This window comes from Numenius arquata, chromosome 6, assembly GCF_964106895.1.
Source record: "Numenius arquata chromosome 6, bNumArq3.hap1.1, whole genome shotgun sequence".
Lineage (NCBI taxonomy): Eukaryota > Metazoa > Chordata > Aves > Charadriiformes > Scolopacidae > Numenius > Numenius arquata.
The window spans coordinates 49,992,295-50,017,824 of NC_133581.1; the positions used below are offsets into that span (position 1 = coordinate 49,992,295).

General features: G+C 38.8%; 1 protein-coding gene across 5 annotated transcripts in view; it reads left to right on the top strand.

The window, feature by feature from the left end:
- MEIS2 (Meis homeobox 2) overlaps window positions 1-25,530 on the top strand; it is a 173,345-nt gene that overhangs the window by 15,069 nt on the left and 132,746 nt on the right. For all 5 annotated transcript variants that reach the window (XM_074149062.1, XM_074149065.1, XM_074149063.1 and 2 more), the window contains exon 7: window positions 1,356-1,470. In XM_074149062.1, coding sequence (XP_074005163.1) covers window positions 1,356-1,470 — 115 coding nt within the window. The remainder of the gene's footprint in view (window positions 1-1,355; window positions 1,471-25,530) is intronic.

The following is a 25,530-nucleotide window of genomic DNA, read 5'->3' on the forward strand; positions in this document are numbered from 1 at the left end:
CTCCTCGTGCTTTAATAGTCTGGTGTTACTTCACAATGCAGATTTAAAACACAATCACACCTAAGAAGCAATATTTTTTTAATAAGGATTTTTTGTTGTTTTATTACTGAATTATTATAATGTGCTTGATTTAAGTTGTCACATACAGGTGACAAGCAATGCAGGTCCAGCCCCTAGTCTGATCTGTTTCATGTGTTCTTGCTCTCCTTTTCTGCCAGAGGAAATTCCATCTCTTGCCTGCCTTCATGTGGTGCTGATAAAGCTCTTCCTGTACAGTAGAATTCCTGTTTTCCTTTAAGCAACAGCAGGGTATTGGGAATGATCAGGAAAGGGGAGGAGGACAGGAGGAGAATACACTCAACAAAGTAGCACTAAACTGTAACATTAGGTTTTCCTCCCTTAGCCTTTCAAATAGCAGCTCCTTGCTCTGGGAAAGCCAATACTCAATAAATTAGAAAGCTTGCATGATTTATGTGACTAAAGTACAGTAGTTGAGGTCTTACTTAGCCAAGTTTTGCAAACTTCGTCTGTCTGTCTTCCCTTTTGCTGTGTTTTATGCATAGTAATGTAGAAAGAATTACATAAAAATCGCTATACATGTTATTTTATATAATCACCTGGTGGTTATTCTTGACAATACTTGTAAGTGAACTGTTAGAGTGATACAGCTAGAAAGTCTTTTGAAATGTGTCACATCAAGGTGGTGGTGGGGGGTGAGGAAGCATCTTTCTCGGTATATAATGTCTTTCAGAGAAAGCTTGCTTTTTTCCCTCACAACTTTGCATTTGCTTGAAGTTTTTCTAGCATTCAAATGGGTGAGAGAGAAGGTAGGGTGTGAGGACATGCTCCTTTCCCATGCACATTCTCTTCTACTTCTTGAAACAGGTTCTCTCCTCTTCCTCTCCCCTCCCGTCTCTAGTCAGTCTAGAAAGTAAAGTGTGAGGAGATAGTTTGCATACCAACTGTCCTGATCCTAAAGGGAACACCTAGTATCATAAACTGCAGGTTGATGCTTCCCCCTGACCCTCTTTATTGTGCTCCTTTTTTCTCCCCTAAAATATTCTTCTGCAGTACTATTCAAACAATTAAATCCAGACAACTCTTTAGAAAGTTAAAAAAAAAAAAAAAAAGGGGGCAAGGTTTTTTTTCACCAAGTAAATCTCTGTACCTCCTTTGCTTGTCTCTGCTGAAGAATTATTACACTGTGCAAACAGTATCGGTGTTTGGCACATTTCACAAATGCTAATGTGTATACTTTTCCCTCCTCCTCCCCTCTTCTCCCGGTTTTCTTTCTGTTCTTCATTTGCTATTGGAATGGGAACTGTGGAAAAAATTCCTTGGCACTCTGACACCAGAATCCTTCATCTTGGAGAGACCACGATGATGCAACCTCAACGCACTCGGCAGGCACACCGGGGCCCTCCAGTGGGGGCCATGCTTCCCAGAGCGGAGACAACAGCAGCGAGCAAGGTAAAAGGTCAAACTTTTTCCCTCCGCAAAGTAGGCATGACTAAAATAACTCCTGCTTTTTTTATTATATCAGTACATCTGCCTTAGAGTAAACATGGAGTGGCAGACTTGCAGTATAATCAGCTGTAACTTAGGGAGACGGTATTTCCTTTTCCTAACCCACTTAGCTGCATTTTATTATTATTTCAAAGTGAAATATCTAATCTTCAAACAAGCTTTGTAATAACAATTGATTAGTTCTGCCAATTCCTTTACAAATTTGGTTATCTACAGTTTATTTTTGTGTGGTGTAAGTAAATATAATGACAGACATACTCTCCAGCTGTGATGCAGTTGTTTGAGCTGGGTTATAGATGGAGAATTTAACCTGTAGTTTTAGCTGGGAAAGGGACTCATATATGAAGTTATGAAGCTGTTAAATTATATAAAGTAGAAGCAAAACCTGAATTGGATGGAAAAATGTTTCTTGCGATGTCTGCTTGTACAGATTTGTTTCTGAAAATCTGAATTCAAAATGGTAAATAGAGATGCACCTGAACTGCAAAACCTCTGCTGGATCTGTACAGTGAAGCCTTCTCCAGGGTTCAGGAGGTTTGGTTATTATTTCAGAGTGTTTTGTTTTATTTCCTACTGCATTGCACCTTGTGTGTGGTCATCTGCATCCATGCTGAGTGAGTGTCAAAGGCTGTCATTCTGATATAATAGTGTTTTACACTTGCTCATTAGCAGTATAAGTGACTCCAGAAGGTATGAGAGTCAAGCCTCCAGTGCTAAAAGTTGGGTAAAGATGGTCTACTGTCATTCTGGGATCTTGACTCGGAATTTATATTTTTAAGACCAAAGTGTAAGGTGGGCTCCGTTCTTGTTTTCCTTCGTAAGCATGGTAAACCTCAGCTAGTGAGTAAGACCTTACCTTTATAAGGTCTTATGATGTGCCCCCTCCATCTCATGCATCCACAGCATTTTGCCACTGTGTTTCCCCTGCATGGGGGTTACCCATACCCAACAGTGCCACCTGACGGGTCAGCCATCCAACTAACCATGCGGGATCCCAAAACTGGAGAGGGGAGCAGCCTTCAGGGCTAGAGCTGCCATGACTAGCCTCATGCTATGGGCTGTTTCCCACCATATTTGCCACGCTTAGGCGGCAGAGCAGATATGTGATTTCATGTCTCTCACGTGGCCCACTGCTTGGCACAGAACTAGATCCCCTCGTCTGTCTCACGATCTGGTGTCGTACGCTTTGCAATTCTAGGAACTTGCAAAGTTTGTTTCTGGTGGAGTGGTTTGGGTTTGTCTCCTATTTGGATGAATTGTTTATACATTTGTAATCTTGCTGCTGATGCAGCCATGGCACAGGGTGTTATCCAATGCCAACGTGAGTCACGCGGGATTTTTTTCCCATGTGGTTGGATTGGAGCTGTACGAGGCCCAGCGTGAACTATTACAGCTTCAGCAGCTAATGACAGAGCGAGCTTGACTGCTAAGCAGGAAATCGGTGTTATGTCTATTAGCTGGCCATAGACTTTACTGTTGATCAAATGTTTGCATTGTATACTGTGGCTGAGATGCTTGGTATAGCACATGGTCATTTGCATACTTAAAAATGATTCCTCTGAGTCACCTGCCACAGCGTGTTCATTCCACCCTTAGTTAAGAAACTTCCTCACCCCTGTATCTTCACTCTGCCCCAGCAACCGCTTAGAAATTAGAAGAGTTTCTTCGAGCCATGCTTGATGCATTTCACTATGCAATCTTCAGTCCCTTGTCATGCAGCTCAGGGTGCTTGAGAAATATGGTTAAGCCTAAGAAAAAGTGGTTGATGATAACTACAGCAGCTTCCCACTAGAGACTGAGGTTTCTGGTAATATATATGATTTAAACAAACCTATTACACTCATTTCTGCAGAAGGGGAACAACCACTGAAGGGCCAAATCAGTCACCAGTGTTGCCCGGTGTAGCAGAGTAAAACATCGCTAGTACGCTTCCTTTTGTGCTCAGTTGGGCCTTTTAAAGGGAAGCAGTCGTCCAGTGGCAAATCAGCATTCCACTCAGCTGCTGGCAGCTGAAAGATGTATGATCCTACAGCACCAGCAAAATTCCCATTGGAGACAGCTTTGGATTGCTCTCCCCCTCTCAACCCTGGGAAAGACTAAAGAGAGGGAGGCCTGTATTGAATTTTCCTTACACTTCCTTGAGGGGGGTGGGGTTTACTTCATAATTCGTGAACTGGCAGTGAGTCAGTCCCAGGCAATGCCGAGATGGGTAGATGCCCTCTTGAGCTATTCTGATGCAGTTACTTATTTGGGTTGACTTGGTTTCCCTGCACTTTTGTCAAGACCTTCCGCAAATGCTGTTTCAAGTATTCCACTTGCCCCAAAGGATTTCTTGAGAATGGGAGCTCATTAGAGAGTCTTGGGTTACATTAGCAACCTATGGTCTCCTCACTAATGCCTGGTGGCAGCAGAGATTGATTCAAACTAGAGTCAGTCTCTTCTGGCTCTTGGGACCACTCTTTCCAGGGGTCTCTGCTTTTACCCTAAGTCAATGATATGCAGTTTGTAATTTTTTTTTTTTTTTTTGGGAGAGGGGAGATGGAAAGGAGTTGGGTAAGCGGTGACACTATCTTTGCAGACTTTCACTGTGTGAGGTAGATCTATTTATTACATAGAAGAATCCATCCATAATTCTTAACATTAGAACCAAACAAAAAAGGTGTAGGCGTTTTGGCTGTTTATGGAGAATGGTCTCTCTATGTTGGTGGATGACTGCCCTTTAGCACCTAAAGGGTTAATCTAGCCGGCATTTGGTATTATGAGAAACACGCTGGCATTGAAAGAGTTAAGGAAAGGGCCTTCAGGCAGTAAATGTTGAAAGATTATCCTAATTTTATTAGTGGTGAGTGTCTATGTTGTTCTTAACATGTCACCTCACTTGTTCAACAGAAAACTATCTATACAACATATTGATCACCTAGCAAACCAAAGTACTAGTGACCTGTAATCTACCAAGCACTTATTGACTTTATCCCAGTTCAGATCCACAAATGCAGATCAATGCCCTATAATACTATTTTAGAGATTAGTAATTATGTAGTAAGTCTGATCAACTTTCTGCCTGTCCTGGAAAGAGAAAGAGTTAAATATATACAATAATAAAAAATAAAACACTCTAAACATCTTACAAAGGAGAAAAAAGGAGAAGCTGATTTAATGGTCTAATGAGGCCATCTTCCAGAGACTTGTTTTGTGTAGGGCTTGCTTTGACCTTTCGCTTTGCTCAGGAGCCCAACGCTTCATTTTTCACATTCTTGCAATTACGTTAACGCTTCAAGCATTTCTGACTCCAAGTCAGCTAGCAACACCAGGCATAACTCAACACTGTGAGTTTTTCTCCTCTCTGTAGATTCATTAACAGGTCACCGGGGTCCCAACTGAAATTTAAAACTGACTGGTTCTGTTGGGTTAGCTGAGTTATAGCAAGGGAGATGGCAGGAAAGGGGCTGAGAGAAGGGGAGGGGAGAGAAGACCCTGGGGTTTTTGCCAGGGAGTATACGTGTAAAAACCCTAAGCGGAAGATTAAAAGGTGTATGTAGCTTTATCATCCACTCTTTTCTTTGGAGTGTGAAAAACACATCTGAAAATCTTCTGGGGTATTGTGTTTTCCTTATTCTTTCTGAAACACAGTGAAAATGGCCACTGCCTTTACATACAAGGCTAAATGACTTGCTTCTAGAATTCAGCATCCATTTATACCACAGTGATGGATATGATGCTCCCAGACTTTAATTCCTATTTAATCTCTTTATGTGATATTTCAAATAATGAATATGGAAGATTATGCATGAAAAGTGGGAAATAAATCTTTTTAAGGTTTAAAAACATGTGGTCTACAGGAAAGCACCAGGGAATAGTTTCAGTTTCATATTTTATGATACCAGGATTGTATACCTGATTTGTCATATGCTTAGTTGAGTCACTCAAAAGGCCTGATCCAGCCAAGTCAGATGGAGGCTGTGTTTCCTCAGGACCCTTCAGGAAGCTCAGCATCTCTTTAGAATTAGGCCCGGGGTGATAAACTTGACTCTAAGTGAGAAGCCAGAGACAAGAAACTTCTAGGCTATACAGCAGTAAAAATAATAAATGGGCATCACATCCACTTTGCCATACCCATGTGAGTAGTTCATCGGCGTGTGGTTTTTTTGGTTTGGTGTTTTTTTTGATGGAACTACTTGTGCTGAGTGAAGAAGATCTGCCCCTTTATAAATAATATCTGAGGCTACTCTCTAGGGCAACATCTTAAATTAGTTTTGAAACACTTTTGTGACAGCTTGGTGTATGTCCCACGAATTTGTCCGCAATAGCCTTCTGTGGCAAAGACTCATCATCTGGCTCAGGGCAAAGTCGACTAAGATACTAGCTGAAATTATGTGCTCATCCCAGGTTATGTCTCGTGGTTGGTGCATGATGGAAAAATTAGGTAGTGTATTTCTTATTCATTATATACCATCTTGTAATAGTCATGGTATACAAATTAAATTTGTTTACAAAACTAGCTGGTAATGCCCAAAGGCCTGTCCTAGTATCAAAACTCTACTGAAACTACATAAAGCTTTGAACCAAACTCCAATAGGCAGAAAAAGAAGAGGGGTATGTTGTTGTTAGTAATAAAAACAAAGCAAAACAAAACAACCCGAACACGTTCATGTGAAGTCCTTAGAGTTTTAATATGCAAAACCTAATGCTAAACCTTCTTCTTCCTAGTGCTGTATATGTATAGGTAAGCCTGCTGAGGCTAGTACGTATATTCTTCATTAGGATTCAGAACATATTTATATTCCTTTGTATTTTTACCTATAAAACTATAGGGTATGGTTTTATTGGGAGAGAGCTGCCTTTTGTAAGAAAGGAAATTCCTAATAGAAAGGCTCAAACATCCAGACTGTGAAAAATCAAACTTGCTAATAAATAATGCTTCACTGGAGATGCATTATTTCAGAAGGCACAGCTCTCATAAAGGTGAACTGTATGAAGTATGAAAAACTCTTAAAGAACAATGACTTTTTTCAGTTGAGGAAGATACAGGAAGAGAGTAGCCCTTATTAATTCATCTTTTCCTTTCAAGTTTGAGGGGCCCGTCCTTGTGTTGATATGTATGAGTAATTCCCATTAATGGTGATGGGAGTTACGCATGTGCACTGCCAGAAGAATAGACCCCTTAGTGTTCAAAGCACATGAAATTTACATTTTTTCCATTGCTGTAATTGAGATGTTGACAAATTGGAGAATATTGATGAGCCTTTGTTTTAAGTATTTCTTGCCAAGTTTGCTTTATTTTTTCATGGTTTGAACAATGGTGTGGGTTCAGCAGCAGTGAATAATAAGGGTAGAGTAAAGATAACTTTGTATTTCAATATTTTGATGTGCCAATATGAAATAAATTGTCTTAGGCAAATGGAATATGCTGTTTTAATCATTAGCTATGCATGAAAGAAAAATTGATGTTGACATCTTTGCTGTAAAATCGTTGTAATGGGGCCTTCCTTACAATTCATTTTTGTAAAATTCATTTTGTACATTTTGCAGCAATTGAACAATCCCTGCACTGTGAATAGGCAGAATTCCCAGAAATACTGAGACAGTTGGCCCAGTAACTGCTGAGCTCACACTGCACACCACATGCACATTAACCATAATGATGCCAGAACCAGCTTACTAAAATGTGACTATATTTAGCTATCCTCCCATCCTTTCTTTTCTTTCCATTTATTGCATGAACAAATACATCTTTTTGCAGTTTTTGTTTGATTGCTGGATTTAGGAACATTTATGTCCCTACCCACTATTCAATAAGTCGCATTAAAATTTCATAGTGAAGCAAAGATTCACTGCACAGTTTTCTAATAATCAGGCTGGTGGCAACTGCAGATTCCTCACCTTTTATTAAATTGAAGCTTAGAATGGGATGTGTGTGGTATTTAAAACATTATACTTGTGTTTAAGATTCTCACCTCACTCTTAGCTTTTAATCCACATAGGTTTTTATATTTAGATAAAGATAAAAATCTATATATGCATTAGAAAACATTTACTTCCATATTTGAAGTATGTTGTGCTGGGGTTTCAAATGCAGCCTAGGAAAACTCTGTCAATGGAATGTTTTCATAGTGGCAGTAATCTCTTTAAAATAACCCTAAATACAATATGACAGATGCCATCTGGAATAATCTTTTGCTAGTTGCTTTCAACTTTTATTTTTTCCTACAGCTAAGTTCATCTAAAACTGGTCACTTACTGTTACAGTAAACACAGTGAACTCGTTCCTCCCTTTTGTATGTGAATGTTCAGAGAAAATTAAACAATTCTACTTAAGAGATTGTTGCTGTGGGGAGGTTTGCCTCTGACTTCATGTTTCTGGGTGTTTTTAAATAGATCTATGCATATATGTGCATGTATATATATTTGTACTTCAAAATGAAAAAGGTAGGATTCCCCCTTAGGCCACTCTTTCCATCTCAGATCCTACTTAGCCTAACCCAATTTGCCTCCAAATGTTAGATAACATCCCATTTGCTGAATTATAATTGTATGTTTGTTACAATATTAATGGTTTCATAATGCAACACATTCAAACATACAGTAGCAAGTGCTTAAATGTCTTCCTGTGTTGTTACAGACTGACTAATTTCTTCCTATATATGCCAACTTATTTGAAAGATCTAGTGTTGGAATCTCTGGATTTTTTTTTTTTAACTTAGTCGTGTAAAGGGATGTCTCCTGATGCCTGTTAGAGTTTAATTTAGAGTAGTAATTAAACTTGAATACTGCCTCATAAACAAAAGATAAACAATAAACCAGCCACGTTCCCTGCTGTTTCATAGCTTTCTTTCCCAGATGTTTTAGCCTGATAATTTTTACATAGTGAACTACCTAGCACGGAGTGCCATGGACAGAGGTCAAAGCCTGGTTCTTTGTAATGGGTTTTTCAAAACTTTTTGTTAATTAAATACTACAGAATTTTCCTTTGTGTGGCTGATAAAATTGTCAGATACCGAAGGACACTCAATTAATTGACTTTTTAATTCTCTCCCTCTTGTTTAACAAGACGGCACTAATTTAAAAAAAAACCCTATAAACTTTCTTTTAACTGTTGATGACCAAGGAATGTTGCTATTTCTTAATATTAGGGTGCCTGATCAGTACTTTAGAATCCTCTGTCATCCTTTAAAAAAAAATAAAATAAAAAATGCCCTAGCAGGAGCTGCTCTCCATGTTGATCCTAAGCAACTAAGGAAATGTTCACAGTGGAAGACTCTTAATTTTTCAAATTGCTCCTCAGGCCACTGGATCTTCTGTGTCCATCTCTGGACTGCTCCTCTGTCAGCCATGATCTTTCTAATTGCCAGGTACTAGTAGGCCGCTCGGCTGCAGGAGCCATGTTATTTTCACTGGGTGGGGTAATTACTGAAAGCTGAGAATAGCTGCACTAAAGACACAGGGATACTTTCATGATCCCATTAGCATAAGAGTGGGTAAATTATTCATGCCAAGTGAGGATTCTATGGGGAAAAGTATAGTTAATGCACATAGTTTTTAAATGTATCCCTTTCTGCTCTGAGACTAAATTCTTGTTGGATTCAGTTCTCAGACATTTACGGGAAAGCTCTAGTGGCATGTTAGACGCAGTTCATCTCTCTCTGTTTGCAGCGCTCTCAATAGAGACCATCTGGCAAAGATCCAAAAGGTGATTAAACAAAATGATCAGCTCTTGTTGCTGTGTTACATGTCCAATACTCTGGATTAAAAAACATGACCCACAACAGTCAGCTAACATCATATTTTTTTTTTTCCTCTTTCCCTTTCCCCTGTAAGAATTCAGATGGTCCACAAATGTCTATGCCATCTTTGTGTCCTTATGGCCCATAATCATGAACAGGTTGTGCAAATGGCTCTTTCTGTAACACGGTCTGTTCCAGCAGCATAGAAACATTTCATATTAATTGGGTCAGTCTAATGTTCATAATGACATGGGGAAAAATTACCCAAATGTGTTCTTATAGTAAACACTTAAAATGTGCCTTTCTCCTATTAGAAAGTGAAATTTGACATCAGGCTCATGTGGCTGATTTATTTTTTAAGACAGAAGAAAATCAAAGCATGACACTGTCATCTGCTCAAAATAGTTTAAAGCCCCTTCTGACCAAACAAAAAAAAAAAAAAAAAGAGAAGGGGAAATGAGCTGTGGTTTAACACCACAATCAGGGATGAATTTACAGTGCTATTCAGAAGAGTACTCCTTTATCATAAACAAGCTGATAATCACACTGAATCTAACTCCCAATTAGCTCGCTCTTCGCTCACAGAGATCAGCGTACATGTCCTCCTTAAGCCGTGATATGTTGCTGTTGAGTCAGACAGAACATTTGTATACCTTATGTCATATTCAGAATTTAAGGATTAACACTATATATTTACCAGAAAACCCAGCTAATCAGCAAGGTAATTTTTCAGACCAATCACTTCAATGCCTGAGTTAAGGTAAAAATGCCAAGACTGTGAATAGGGGACATATGTATCTTATCTTTTTGGGGTTGCACCAAATGCCAAGTACTAGTGTAAATTCAACAGAAACCAGACATTGTTGGAAAGTAATTAAAGAAATATTGAAATTAAACCTACCATATGAGTGAAATATTTGTAGGCCCACTTTGTTGCATGCATAACAATTTGCATGGAATCGAATAGTGTTTCTTCTCTTTTACTTCTTGAGTTGTACTTTGTTAAACACGACAGAGGAATCATCTCTGTGTGTTCAGCCATAGCATCAGAGGGATCTTCCTCATGCTGAGGATGTTTACAGTTCAAAATCAGCAGGTTTACGTGGAGGAGAAATTTATTTACTGGGGGAGGGAGGAGGGAAATCGAGAAAATTTAAAGCCTCCAAAGCTATGCCAAGAAAAATCAAATTCCAGTTCTGAAAGCTTAAAAGATCCACTGAGGCTGTCAGCTCTCCTTACTGTGCAAGGTGAAAGCAGTAGGTAAAAGGCACAGTCGTGGCCAGAGTGCTTGGGGAAGGGAGGGCAGGTTCCCCCAGCGTCAGCGCAGCCTGGCAGATGAAAGGGACCCACATAGCCTTGGGGGGCTTAAGGCTATTACAGGGCAACTCATGCTCTGTTATCATGCTGATTTTCAATTGATTTTTGGCTGTACAGTACTTGTTGAAGGCCCTCTAGAGCATCAAACACTGCATTATGGCACTACACATTGTAATACGTAGGCCTTTTGTCTTGTTTTCTTTACTTTGCCTGAGAAGAGGAGTGCTGCCCACTCTGTGGTTGCTCCAGCTTCTGAGCAGCTTTTATATCTGGAGAAGTAGGAGAAGTGAAGGAAATTCGACAGCAGTCCTTAGCTGGCTCTAAAAGTGATTTGATGCATTTGTTTGTAGTTCTGAATTTTCAAACCAATCTGGCTTTGAATTACTGTAAAACGTTGCTTTTAATTTATAAAATTACTTCTCATTTAAGTAACTGATCACAGGGTACTAATAAACCCAGGCCTGGTGTCTAAATATACTTTCTCCTTTCTCGAACTTGCATGATTCCTTTAAGTAATTGGTAGTAGAGGTTGTTGGAGCTGAGATTGCAGGAAGCTTTCTATAGGCTGAAGTAATTTCTTCTATCTTCTACCTTCTTCTTTCTTCACTTAAACTATTATAGTACTTGGGTAGGATTTTCATTCACTAAAAATCAAGCCATCTACATGTAAGTCTTTATAAGCTGAGGATTTTTAAAATCCAATGAGTGCCTATATATTTAGGATATCATCTTCACATAATTGCTTACAATTTTAACCACGGTTTTCTATTGGCTTGTGTAAGTCTTCGTGTGTGCAGTAGATGATGTGAATTAATATTTTAAAATGTTTACAAGAATAAAAATGTACATATGAAAACACATGTAGACACTTAGACTTGCAACTTTCTAGTGTTACGGGAACTATAAGAAAGCAGTATAGTCATAAAGATAGAATGATGCCAGGAAATGGTGACGGCCACCTAACTACCCTGCTAGCTGCAGGCACAATCCAAATAACAAGTATGGTCATTGGGAAGACAACTGTTATTTTGGTGGACTGTCTGTAGTTCCTCAGTTTGTTGCCATGAGGTAAGGGTGTCACTATATACGTGTATTCCTTGTTTAGTCCTTGCTTTGTTTTCTTCTTCTCTCCCCCTGAACCAGCATAGTAAACATAGACCAAGGAAAACTTGATTCTGTGTTCATATTTAGGTGTTAGGCACACAAGGGTAGTGTTGGCTTAGAAAAAGATTGTGCAATGCATTGTCATTTTGCCTTTTTTTTCTTTTTTTCTTCCTAGGATTTCCTTAGTATGCTAGAGCTATAGAACAGGTTGTGATGTTTAGTGACCTTGCACATCAGTAGTTCTGTAGTTCTTTTAAACACAGGCATTGATTTTTCTCATCCTGGCATGAGAAGATCTAGCATACCCCCTGCTCCGCTGCCTAAGAGTTTTCAGCGTGTGCACAGGCAACAGTGGCTGAGAATGAAGGCTTAGGGCATCAGAACTGGCAGCAGTATCAGCAACAGTCTGCTTCATATTTAGAGGTTTTTCATTAACTATGAAATGCAGTGTATCTGTTTTGCTGGGGGGGACAATTTATGACATTTTGAGTAACTATTTTATTGTTGTTTATTATTGCTTTTAGTCTTAATAAACATATCAATCTAGATTTAGTAGCTTTGGTTTCTACAGAACTTAGAATAACATTTTTTAAAATGCACCAACTAGGTGCCTTGATCATAGTTATAGCACTTGTGAAAGATCTGTCTTTTGTTTATTGGGTCAGTCGTGAACTGTCCAGAGAAGGCTTGAAGGAAGGGGTAGGAATTTGTTAAAAGCAGTTGTTCCTCCTCAGAGGAGAGAAGAGGAAGAGACAATCCATATAAGAACCTGATTCTTCTTGCATCAAATCAGTAGCAGTAACAGGGGCACTTCTGCTTTCAGATATGCAAAGTTTGGGTCAAACACATCTAAATAAAGGAAAGCAAAGCATGGCTCTCATCTTAAACAAACACATAAAAAAATATTCATTTTTTGACAATTCCCATAGAAACTACTGCATTAAGACATGTAGCGGCAACAAAAAGACAGCCATAAAGTTCTAATACATTCTGTTCTAGTAACATTTCTGAACAAAATTTCATCATGCCTTACATTTTAGAGGACAAATAATAATAAACACCAGCTTTTTTTATTTGCACAGGAAAGTTTTGAATCACTTTTTTCCTCTGGTGGTTTTGAAACGTTAAAGTGAACTTCAGAGAAAAATAAATTTGTGCTGTCAGTTTGGTTTATTTCTTGAAATACTAACACTTTTTCAAATCTGTGGGAGAGCATAAACTTATGCAGTAAACTCAAAATTACCTTTAAGGAATTTGACTGCTGCTCTTTGATTGTACTCAACGTAGTAATTCACCTCGTACAGGTATGTGTGGAGTTTGAGGGAGCAAATGATTCTTCGTTTCCTGCTGTAACGTATGGGTGGTTTATAAGTGACAGCCCTAAAGCTTGGCTGTGTTTGGGTTATTTGTGATGCCACCTTTACCCCAGCGTAAGAAGCAAACACAGGAAAAGATCTGGTGGCAGAGCTGGCACGATGGCTCTGGTGCCCCTATTCCTACCTCCAGCCAGGGTAGCGAGCAGAAGAAAGAGCAAGACAAAGTGGCTTCCCCGTGGTCCACTGACTTCCCAGCTGCTCTCAGTCTGAAGTCCATTGCTAACTCCAGATGCTCAAACATGCACTGAGTGCTATCCTAGACTGCTGGCCGCATAACTTGTGGAAAGAGCTCAAATTATTTTATGGATGGTTACCTTTGTACACCCTTGGCACGATACATTCCTCATGCACAGGCTAGGATGGGGCTCTTCTACTTTCTTGTGTAAACAGAGCATTTGCTATAACGGACAAGGATTGGTGGTGCAGCCATGAAAGTGAGAGAGGGGAATTCAGCAAATTCTCTATTAAGATGTGATTTGTACCATGAAATTTTTTGACAACCCTGGCATTTAATTCTTAAGTAAGTAAAGAGTGCTCTTTTCCTTATAATCTTGCATTATGCCCACCAGCTTATTGTGGCTACACTTGTTTAAGCAATTACATTTGTTTTAAACTTTCCTTGGGCCTCTCCACATGCAGCTGTAAGTTGGTCATACCTAGATTTAAGGCAGCCCCTGGTTGCAGAGAGTTCAGCAGAAGTGAATATGACAAATACATGCATATAATTTTATTGTAGGACTCGGTGCTAAGGTTTTAAATTATTTATGAGCGTAAAATTTGGAAATTCACATGAACTCCCTGTCTAATTTTACAGTCTTGCCTAAAGAAGATGGAACATTGCTTAAACAGCACAAATGAGATTTTTCATCTTGGAGCTTCCTTCCTAATTCCTCCCACCTCAGATTTACCACTTACTGATGGTTCTCTCTTTCGAGGGACTCCTGACCCCATACATCTGTTAAAGGGGATAGTTTAGGATGAACACAGCCTCCTACTCAGTAGGACCGCAGTGTTCTCTTAGCTCCTACTAGATGCTTGAACAAGCAGAGGGCTTAAGTGAAATCCTTTAGCTGAGCCAAAATCTGTTCTTATTTAGGGACTAATCCAAAGCCTGTTAAATCAACAGAAAGATTTTGGTTGACTTCAGTGAGCTTTGGATCAGGCCCTTCCTTGCTAATACATCTGAAATCAATGGAGCTACACTGGGCTTCTGCCAGTTAAAAAAAGGGAGAGGGATTGTCCTTCTGCTTTATTTGTACAGTACCTAACACACTGAGGTCCTGGTGTTCAAACAGTGCTCCCAAGCACTTCATTGAGACAAAAGTAATTTTGACCTGATTACATTGCTTAGTGTTCATGGACTTCCAGTCAGTTGGGTAAATAATTCTGTTGTTTAAAACAGCCGTGTATCTTGTGCATCCACCTCATGCCCAAGCATTATTTTGGCCTTCTAGTGTTTTATCAAAAAATTCCTTGCAAAAAGTAAAAAGGGAGGGTGACAGTTTTTAGATCAGGATTCTTTTTTTCATATTTCTGTAGTATCAGATGATAAAGAAAGCTGTTTTGAATGAAAAATACTCAGTCCATAGAACATGTAAAACCCAATGCGTGTAACTTTTACTGTCAGTTCGCTGCCTTGAAAATTATTAAAGCCCTATGTCTTATCTACAGTTAAAAGGCTATCACCTTTTTATTATTTGTTACTGCCTTTTATTTTATTAAACCGATTAAAGCTTTTAATGTAATAATTAGCATTGTGGAGATGGCAAATATTTTTAGGCAAGAAATGGCAAAGGATGAGAGTATCCAATGCGTACATCAGCATAGACCTTCCGTTTTCAGAAGTGCCTGCAACAATAAAAGTAGGACCTCAGTCAAGCCAAGACTTATACACTGCTTAACTCTGTATATTGCAAGTCCTGTTATTGAAATAGAGGCTCACAGTAGGGTTAATACTTACCACCTCAGCCTTTGTAGGATTTGTGCTTGAATGATGAAATGCCAGGTACAAGGAAGCAGACAGTTCGTACAAATGTGAATAACCTACCTGAAAGTCATTCTAGGAATTGTGTTCTTGGTCAGCATTTCAGCTGTGTAGTACATAGGAATATAACAAGTTCCTTGTCAAAAACTACTGAAAGGAAAACTTCCTAATTATGTTTTCAGTTGATACTTTCATTCTAGTCCTAAACTACAAATATTTTCCTTAAGAAGAAAGCTGGTAAATTTTGTTTATTTTAATTTATTAGACTTCTGATTAGATTTCATGTGCTTCTGAGTCCATGCACTTAAGATTAATTTTGTGCAAAATATCTGTCACCATGTGAAAGTGTCTGACTAAGAAGAAAAGAAAAAAAAAATCCTGATTCATAACACTTTTTAATTTTTTTTTTTTGTGTGTGTGTGGTAAATTTAAACATATCTTTCTAGATGGGGAGCATTAGACTTCATTAATGCTTTGTTTTAATAGTCTTATTTTTCTTCAACACTTTTTTGATCCATTTTGTGTAAAATGGTAGATTCCATGAGTTTAAAGTATTGCAAAATTAAATTTTGATTTAGAAGTTACTGAAATGCTTAATGTATACAGATGCCTTTCATTTTAGGGAAAGAGGGATAGGCTGATCTGTGCTAGCATCTCAGCTGACTTATAATTTTGGGGTTTCTGCCCTTTTCATGTGCAAGGATTTAAAAAGAGAAAGATGACTGCAGCACTCATACTTTAGTCCAAGGGAGAAGTAACAATGCACTTTTCCGGTTAGAACAGATGTAAGAGACTCTCTTATTAGTGTTGAATGTTTCCTAGATTCTAACTACTTATAGATTTTACTGTTTTCCTTTGGTGTGCTGAAGGGACCATATCTGAACTTCACAAACTTACTCTAGTGACTTGAGTCAGACATAGCTGATAGAAAACAGGCCTATACACAGTGGTTAGCTTCTTTCTGTTTGTGTGTTGGTTTTTTTTTTCTGTCTTAGAATAATGAAATTCGTCCTACCTTATCCATTTCTAGAAAATTTTCTGTTGTGCCTGCTGCAATGATAGATGAAGCGCTTTCATTTAGCTGTGAATTTGTTATCCTAATTATTTCCCTGAGTTAGATCTTATTAGCAGCTCATATTCCCAGCTTTGAACATAGTTTGGCATAAAATACTGTCTATGAGCAAGGTTTTATAAAAGAAGGGCTTTATTGATTTTTTTTTTTTTTTTTTTTTTAAGATCTTTCATTCATTCTATTAATCTATAACTCAGGCTCAACTACAGATTTGGCCTTTTTTTTTTTTTTTTTTTTTCCCCTTCTGAATCTGAAATTGGGCAGTCTGAATTGACTATGTTTCATATAGTCAGGCCTTTCTAATCTGGTAATTCATCAGTGACATTCAGGGTTTGGTTTCAAACCCCTCTCTGCTTTCTTGTAAACTAATCCTGCAGTCCTAGGACCACCAAAGAAAATGTCATTTTAGCTAGAAGTCCACACCATCAGAATTCAGGTTTACTGTATGCCAATTAACCCTCCTTTAAGCTCTTCCAAATGGCTATCAATCTGGTTTGTTTAAAAGGAATAAACTGTCCTTTTATTTTTTTGAACTAGTAAAGAATTTTACATCTTTCTAAAGCAATTTTCTGTATTCTTACTGACTTCATTGATGTGAATGTAAAGTACACAATAGGTCAAATTCTGACTTCAGTGGGAGTTGATGGGAGCACAGTCTGTATATTTGAAAGCAGAATTGATTCAATCTTGGTGTGTCTGTGCAGCAAAAGGATTTTATCTCTATATAATTTGTCTTCATATAATCAGAGAGTATAGATTTGAGTTTGTTTCTCAAATTATTTTCTATGACTGCCTTACGGGAGCTCAGAGGAGCTGCTTGTGTTTTAGTTGGGGGGTGTGTATACATTTTTTTTTTTTTTCCCCGCTTTGTTTATTCACATATAAACGTTTTACATGCTTCCTTTAGAGAATTTCCTTGTAAGGTTCAGTTGTTCTTAAGAGACTGAGAACTTGTCTAGCGCATAATTTGTAAACTATGCAAAGAGTATCCTCCAGTTGAGGCAAGGCCTGGAATAATTCACTTGGACCTGCTTTGCTTGCCACTGTAGTACTCTTGGATGTAAGGGTCCTACTTCAAACTGCGGTTGTGATGAGCAGGATATACCCATGCACAGCCAGATGTCCAGTGGAGGATCCGTGTACTGGTCTTCTGTTCCAGTCTTCCACCAAACAGCTGTTTGTTATAGCATGATTCGTTTTATTTCAGATCATTTGAGAAGGATATTGCATTTGGACACAAAAACCCCATATAACGCTCTCTGCTCTTATGCCTTCTCCATGCTGATTAGCTGTTCTTGAGTTGTCTGTCTTATTTAATGGGAGCAGGGTGTAACTTGTATAAATGAAATGAGATTATTGCATCTAAAAGGAAAGGGACAATGTCAGTTACACAGTGGGTAGGAAAGCTGCTGTGAAAAATTAGATTATTTTTTTTTACTTGTGTGCTTCACCTTAAAACTGAGTGAAAGCTGTATCTCACACTTTCAGAAGAAAGACTTCATTTACACTGGGCTTCTTATGTTTTCAATAACTGATTCAGCAGCCTTGATCTTCTCAAATGTTACTTTCTTGCTGCCCTTTTAAAACAGTCTTTTAAACAACTTATTAGGAACTTCTTACCTTATTTTTAGACTGCTATAGGTAGAAAACATTGACATTTAAAAAAAAAGTTTTTCAAAGTAGTTTAGGCCTTCAACATAGCATCAGAATATTTCCTTCGGTAAATCATCTCTCATATTAAAAAGTAAATGTCAGTTGGTTTCCTTCCTGTCTTGTATGTATTTGAGGTTATAACAATAGAAGTTCCAAGCTTAGCTTTTTTTTTTTTTTCCTCCCCCCTCCTTTTATTTTTTTTTTCTTTAAGTTGATGACTTTGGCAGGGGGGGAATGTCTTTCTCTTAGTTACATTAAGTGTCCATGGAGGTAGGGTTTTTTTGGTGTGTTTTTTTCTTTGGTTTTGGTACTTTTTGTTTGTGCTTTGTTTGGTGAGGTTTCTTGGGGGGGAGTTGTTTTTGTTTTGTTTACTATGGTAGAGAATAATAGGACATAACTGGGGAGGATTAAACCTTTTAAAAGTAGATTTTGTAAAATGTAGGGCATGGACAAGATTTGTCAGGTTCTGCTTGCATCGGTCCACACCCGTTGTAAGAAACAGTAGAGCTGCAGACAGGCTATGGCTTTTGTCATGTCCAGGGGAATCCACTGAATCTTGGCCTTCATTTAGGATTCCCTCCTGATGAGCAAATTCCCATGACCGCTTTTGAAGCTTTAAAAGCTTTGGTTTTGTTTTAAAAGGCCTCTGAGCATAGGCAATGTTTTCATAGGCATTTAGAAACAAAAAACTGAGCTTTTAAACCTTCAAACGTCGCTGCGGGGATTCACTTCACTTCTCAGCAGACCAAGTCTGAGATACACACTTCTTGCAGGTGTTATCTGTGCATGTGCATTTTGTGAAAATTGTGATGCACCATCTCAACTGACCCACAAATGTAACAGCAGTGTGTATGTGTGCGTGTAAATCTTATTGTTATGTTTTGCTGCTATTCATTTTTAAGAGCAGACTATTACTTTGGTTCTGTGGAACGACTGATATGGGTAAGCCAATTTTGGTTTCAGATTGTTCACATTTTCTCTCCCTGTACGTCCTCTGATGCAAACGCTAACAAATGGTCTTCAGAACAACAGACTGAGTCCAGAAGTCCCTGGTTATGTTTCATTATCTAAAGAATACTGTTTTCTTGCTTCAGCCTTACCTCTCTCTTCTACAGTTAACGTCAGTTGCACAATACAATGTAGTTTTCTGTAACTGGTGGGTCACACCATATGTAAAACCAGGTCTGCGATTACTAGGTGAGAAATAATGCACCATAGAAATGAGCGGAAAAATCATGGGGCTGGTGAAATAACAGAAATACTAATTTGCTCTCCTTTTCAACTCCACCTCTTTGCGTCTTAAACACCTGAGGTGAAATTTTGTCATGTTTTGGGGGAGGGACCAGGGGATTTTCAGAATTAAGGATAGATACTAAATGAATATATTAACAGTGCTTTTCTCCTGTACTGTTCTCAAAACACCTGTTAAAACAAATAAGCACATATTTCAGGATTGATGATACTAACTGGCAAACTTGGCATGAAATAACCTGCTGAAACTAAAATGTTGATGCAGAACATGTGCTTAACTTAACAGTCCATAACCCTGTTTTTAGAACACTGAAATACCTACCCTGAGGAAAGCTCATAAAAAGAAGGTCTTTAAAGTTCATAGATTAGACCAATGAAGCTGTGGCTGTTTTTAAGAATGTGCATCTTCATTGACTCCTATTAATTCAAGATGGCCAAGTGTATGAAATATGTGACGTGCAACCACTGAAGAAGATTTTTGGATTTTTCAGGTTGGTTTTTTTTTTAAAGTACACTTTCCATAGGTTCAGTGGCTAAAGGAATGAGCAGAAAAGGGACGCTTGGAGAGGCAAACATTCTGCATTTATGAGGACTACATATTGCAGGCAGATCGGAAAGAATGTCTCCTTGGTTTCTAAGGGTATTTAATTGAGCTTTTTACAACATATAATGCTTAATTCTTCTAGAAATTCCCAGTGCCCTGAAGATTCTATTGCTTGGGATTAGGTTGAGTAATTTAGCATATCTCTAATCGTGTTTCCCCATGTGTAACATTCCAGCCATGTCTGTCTTACTTTACTGTTAAATATATAATTTATAAATAGATAACAATCCTGATAAGCTTGTTTGAATCCATTCTAGAATGAAATTACTTGTTTTGTATTGTGTGTGATAGCTTCAAGCTGCTTTAGAGTAACTGTCCTCAACAATGAAGGAATCTTTGTTATACTATTCATCTAGAGGCACTGGAAATTAAAAATCTGAGCTACTGTAGCAACTAGAACCTATTATTTCTGAAGTGCTCCTTGAGAAATAAACTTTTTGCACCATGCAAATGTGAATTAATAACAAATACATGAACACATAATTTTCCTTTTAGCAGTTGTGCACATGCTAACAGGGTTTGTTACTTTTAAACAGAAGAAATCAGAATAGGCCATATTAAGGTGAACAGAATTTTCTTCATTGATTTTTTTTTTTTTTTTTTTTTTTTGTTTCTGGCTGTGTAACTTTTCTGACAAAAAAGGCTTACTGTCTTCCGTTTCACCAAATGTGTGCTTTTTTTTTTTGCCTCCAAACTATGCATTACTGTTAGACATTTTGGGATATGGTGGTTTTATTTCTCTTTTTTGGGAATAAACCAGAAGCATCTTCTTGTGCTGAATAGACTGACAGAAAAGGAAAATAGAATACTTAAGCCGTGAATTGGCAAAGGGGGGGCGGACTGTTTTTATTCTCAGTGTTCCTTACATTCTTTTTTTTGATAACTGAATAGAACTCAGGGGAAAAAAACAAGTTGTCATTAACAACGAAATTATTTAGAAGTGCAATGTGTTTACGTATCTGGATGAGAACTGAGCATTGTTAGCAGTGACTGCATGCATCGCATGATGCAACCTTTTGACAACTGAGTGTCTGCTGGAGACATCTGTGAAGGGTGACCTTTCGCCCTAAGGAAGAATGCTCTGAAGGTGGGGAATGCCATTATCTGTCCTGGCCCACCACGTGCAGAGCCTGCCCACCGCTGTCCTTGCACCCGCCTGGTTATGTAGCTCTTCAGATACAAATCAGATGGGCCAAAACTGAGGCAGATTCTCCCCAAGAAACATGAAGAAACAACTCGCTTTGTCCTTGGTGGGAAAGCAGAGGTTAAGTCAGGGGCCTCAGAGAGTATGAAATTAGAATGAGATCCTTAGCCTTTAAGTAGTCTTGTTAACTAATAAGTCACCTGAACAAGGACTGCTAATACCTGACGTGCCTGCCACTCCCTCAGATCATTTACTTCTGTACACCACTTGTTACCGGTGGTCTGGAAACCAGTATATATAAGCACGTTACCCTTCAGACACATAGGCTCAAGTTAAAAATTGTAGTGTGCAGACACAGAAGGCATCAGGTCTCTCTTTTCCAGGTGGTAGGAAAGGGAAGGAGGAAGAGAAGGGCTGAGGTAGATTAGGGAAGAAATAATAATGATGAAGTGCTGGGAATGTTTTCAGACCAATGTATTTCTGCTTTTCCTAGAAAAGAAAATCCATTGTACTGGCAGTAATCTGAGAAACTTTCTGTTATTGTGCTCTTTTTGATTCACAAGCCTGGATTTCCTGGTACAGGTGACTATCTGAAAAGCAGCATCATGTTGGTGATCGTTGCTGCTTGTAATACGCTGCTGTGTTTGCTGTGGTCATTCATGGACAGCCACCGGCTGACTGTTAGTCAACAAGGACCCACGTCCCACTTGTTATAGGTGAAGTGGTGATTTCTTGTCTCAAGTGGCTGTAGTGTTTTATGTATGTGGTTTGGGCTTGGCTTTTTTTTTTTTTTTTTTCCCCCAAAGTAAAAACCACGTAGTATAAGGATCTTTGGCTGCTAGGAACAAGGCAGCAAATATTCGGTCCCAAAAGGTGGAGCAGTCTTGTAGAAAACAGGTTACTCCCTCCCACTGCACATGCACACGCATCCCCCCCGCCCCCCCCAACACCCTTTAGTCCCTCAGAACGACTGCATGCTTCAGCACAGATTTCTCTGCTAGTTGGATCCCAGGAGGCCTTATTGAGTGCAGTGCTGCTCAGGGAGTTGCAGCTGTATAAAGTGGAGGAAAAAAAAATGTAGTTTGTACGAATTGTTCTTTACCTTGGTTTGGGTTCAGCATGGCAGCTGCACTCCGACTTTGTGTGTGACAGCACAAAGGACAGCAAAAGTGAAAAGCAAGTCAGCAAGTAGAGAGACAAAAGCAACGATCAGCTAATACAGCTCCACATGGCCTAACTAATTTATGAGAAAAAAACTGTTCTGTTCATTGGATCAGCACTCTGAGGAGGCAGGTGGAATTGTAGGAAGTTTTCATTGAGTCTCTGGAGCAACTAAGGAAGCCACTAGAGATTCTTCTCAGTTTGAACTTTATCAGGGTCTACGCTTAATCAATATGGTATTGGAAAAAGAATTAATTACTAAAGCAGAATAAAACAGCTGCATTTTAAACTAAGGATCCATCAATTCAGTAATCTTCCAGTTACAGGCTAGGTGCCGTGAGGATCATTTTGACTTCATGTAATGAGGAACTGAGGGAGTTTCCTCCTGAACAGGCTGGGAATTCACATTAGCCTATTTCAGCTATTTGTCATCAGTACAACTCATTTCTCCCCTTCTGAATTACAATTTGTATTTGATATACTGTCAAACCCACAAAATTCCCATATTCATGGAACTGAAAGCATTAATGCGGAAATCATTGTCACCATGAGAAAAAGTCTTAACCTTCCTGAGCCTCTTTATTCTATAGGCTGCAGCTCGAGTGGTTTCATGCCGGACATACCTCTATTGTGTTCATTGTGAGGGTCAGGGACCTGCCTGTTGAAGAAGCAGTAATTTGAACACAGCCTGTAAATGTTTCATCTGTAATTTCCATAATGGTGAATTTCAAGGAGGGCTGAGAAGGGTTATGGGAGATGAATTAGGTTTTTAGTGAGCTCATTAGGAAGCCAAACAGAGTTTAGACAGCAAGGCGGTGAGTGTGGCTGTAATCAGTTCTGCTCGCTTTGTTCCCTGCCTTCGGGACATTTTTTGAAAACTTCATGGCAGGGGCTGATGAGAATATACTGAGCAGAGGCTGCAATCTGATGGTTGACTTGTTGATTTGTAAACCTCTTAATTCATTTTTTGTTCAATTTAATCTTTTCTTTCTTAAGGAAAATTAGTTGAATGTTAGCCCTCTTTGCACTATTCACCTCTTAAATTATGCTCATTTTGAGGAGCTTGTTATGCCTGAATAAACATGAAATGACTTGGCATTTTCCCATAAGAGGCACACCCATTTTAATACCATGTATTTACCATTCCTGGAAATGTCTCATTAACTTCTGAAAATCTGTGAGCATGATATTTTTGGGCTACTGTAACACACCTCTTGGCAGTCACAGAAGGCAGTTTGGTTAATGCCTCATAATATCCATTTTTATTCTCAACATGAAGAAAGGCTCTCTATAGAAAATTGATGCAGTTTGCTCTGCTAATTTTCATGCTCATTCCAATTAATTTAACATGACCCAGATTTTCTTCCTCGGGCTCATCCTGACTAATTAGTAAGGCAACACCTAGAACAAGTTCTGTTTAATAACATTGAGGAACACTAGTTGTGAGTGATTTTGATGCTAATAAAGATATTCACTGATGGGACAGATATTTGATGTCAATTATAGTATGTAATTTAGAAGTCCCAATGTGCTGGATAGAGTATGGGAAAGCTGGCAAATCACTATGGGAGATAATTTTTTTCCTTTTGTTAAAAAGACTTCCAAAGCACCTAGCTATCCTGAGGGACCAATTAGTTTATTTTTTTGGTACAACTAGTAGTATTGTAAACTAATTCCACACTAATAGATGGGCTGGTGCTGTTAAGGACATACAATCGGTGAACCATCAACGGCCAGGGCCCAGGCTTGCATTATTTACTGAACCTTTATCACATATGGGAAAAGCCATGATGGCTACAAGAAAGCAGCACTGGTTGAGGAGAAAAGGATGGCCTGCTCATCTCCTTGGTTTAGCTTCTCTTGCCATTGTCCAGATGAATCTATTTTGTAAGAAATAAATGGGGTTGAAAAAGGGGCCTCGTTAGTACTTTGTAAATTAATTATGAACGTTGGTGTTTCTTATTTTGGAAAAATAGCCCCAGACCTGCACTCCATGTGATAATTCTTTCCCGCACTCTGAAATCCAGGGAGAACTTATCTCCATCCAGATGTGCAGGGCTGGTGCTCATGTAAGTGTCCTTGCTGTGGAGCGCCCATCCTCACAGGCAGGTCCCAGTCCCTCTGAGCACTTCTCCTCCCCAGGAAAACTGGCTTACTCCGAGTTTATCATCTGCACTGACAGAAAAGCAGCGTGTGAAGAGTGAGGTCCAGAGAAGGTTTTGTCATTGAGTTTATAGGAGGTAGAAACGGGAAATGTGAAATCTTAGTTTTTCACTCGGTCTCTCCAGAACAAATTCCCATGTATGCCACAAGAACAAGAGGTGGATAAAGACTGAATGATAATACTGTTCATAACTCATGATTTTGATGAGCCACAGATACAAAAAACTGTGTGTCTTTTTAGTGAAGTTGCAGCACTAAGACTTGCTTTTGCTCCTAGTAACGTCAACGGAAATACTGTTATTTAGCTGAAGGAGGAAAGAAATAACATGTCCTTGTGCCATCTATTTTGATCACAAGTACTTATGCCCAAGAACCTGGCTTCTAACACAATATTTCAGGATGTAAAGAAAGCATGTTCTCTTCAAGATACACATTTAGAGATGAAGAAGAGTTAGTAAAAACAATAATCCTACTCAGACTTGAAATACGTAATGCCCAAATGAGCACAGGAGTGCATTGACGTGTTTGTCTTTAAAAGTAATAATATATAATATTCACTTATCTAAGAGCCACCACCAATGACTATGAAAAGGAATATTATATATTACTTTGAAAGCAGTTTTCATTGAAAGCTGTGTTCCTTGCTTATTTGAGCACTTTGGAAAATCCTTATCCCTAAAGTTTGCTGAAGGTCACTTTCTGAGCCAATAACAGAAAAGGGAATAGAATATCTTGTGTTAGATAATGCTCCAGCACTATTAGCATCTCAATTCTTAGCTGCTGCATAAATCTCTGGTAAGTTTTAAAAGCTGATACAGTAAAACAGAGGTAAAAATCTTAACTATAAAATTGCAAAGGGGGGTTAATGTCTTTGAGGCAAATCTTAATTGCTGAAATCCTATTTGCTTTTTTTTTTTTTTTTGACTACTAAGGTCTCTCATTGGCATCATTTCACAGAGTTTTTAAGAGAAGGGAGAGAAGGAGAGAGATGGAGGGACCGTGTGAAGTTTCTTCTAATGCATAATGCATTTAAACACTGTAGTTTCCAGCTTGATGCCACTAACCAGCTGAGAAACAATTCCTGTGAACAGCCTTGCAGGAAGGAGTCAGAGATGACCATGTCTATGGTGATTCCTAGCTGGTGACGATTCTGTTGTTCTGGGTCAGTGGTGAATACCTCACTCAAATGGTGCAAAGTCAGCCAGTTCTTAATTTTTTATCTCCTCCAAAGTGCATTCAGTGACTTTATCACTGCGAAGAATGACTCCCCTGCCTAGTGTGATCAAGATCTGGAAATGTGCTGATGCAGCAAATTTATCCCAGGCTGCTACTTGATTGGTGGGGCTTATATTTGATCTTATGGCATACATGTCAGTTCCCTAACTGGCTAGGTGAACAGCCTGTCCAGGGGGAAACTCAGTTTTACCCATCTGAATGAAGAGAAGTCTCATAA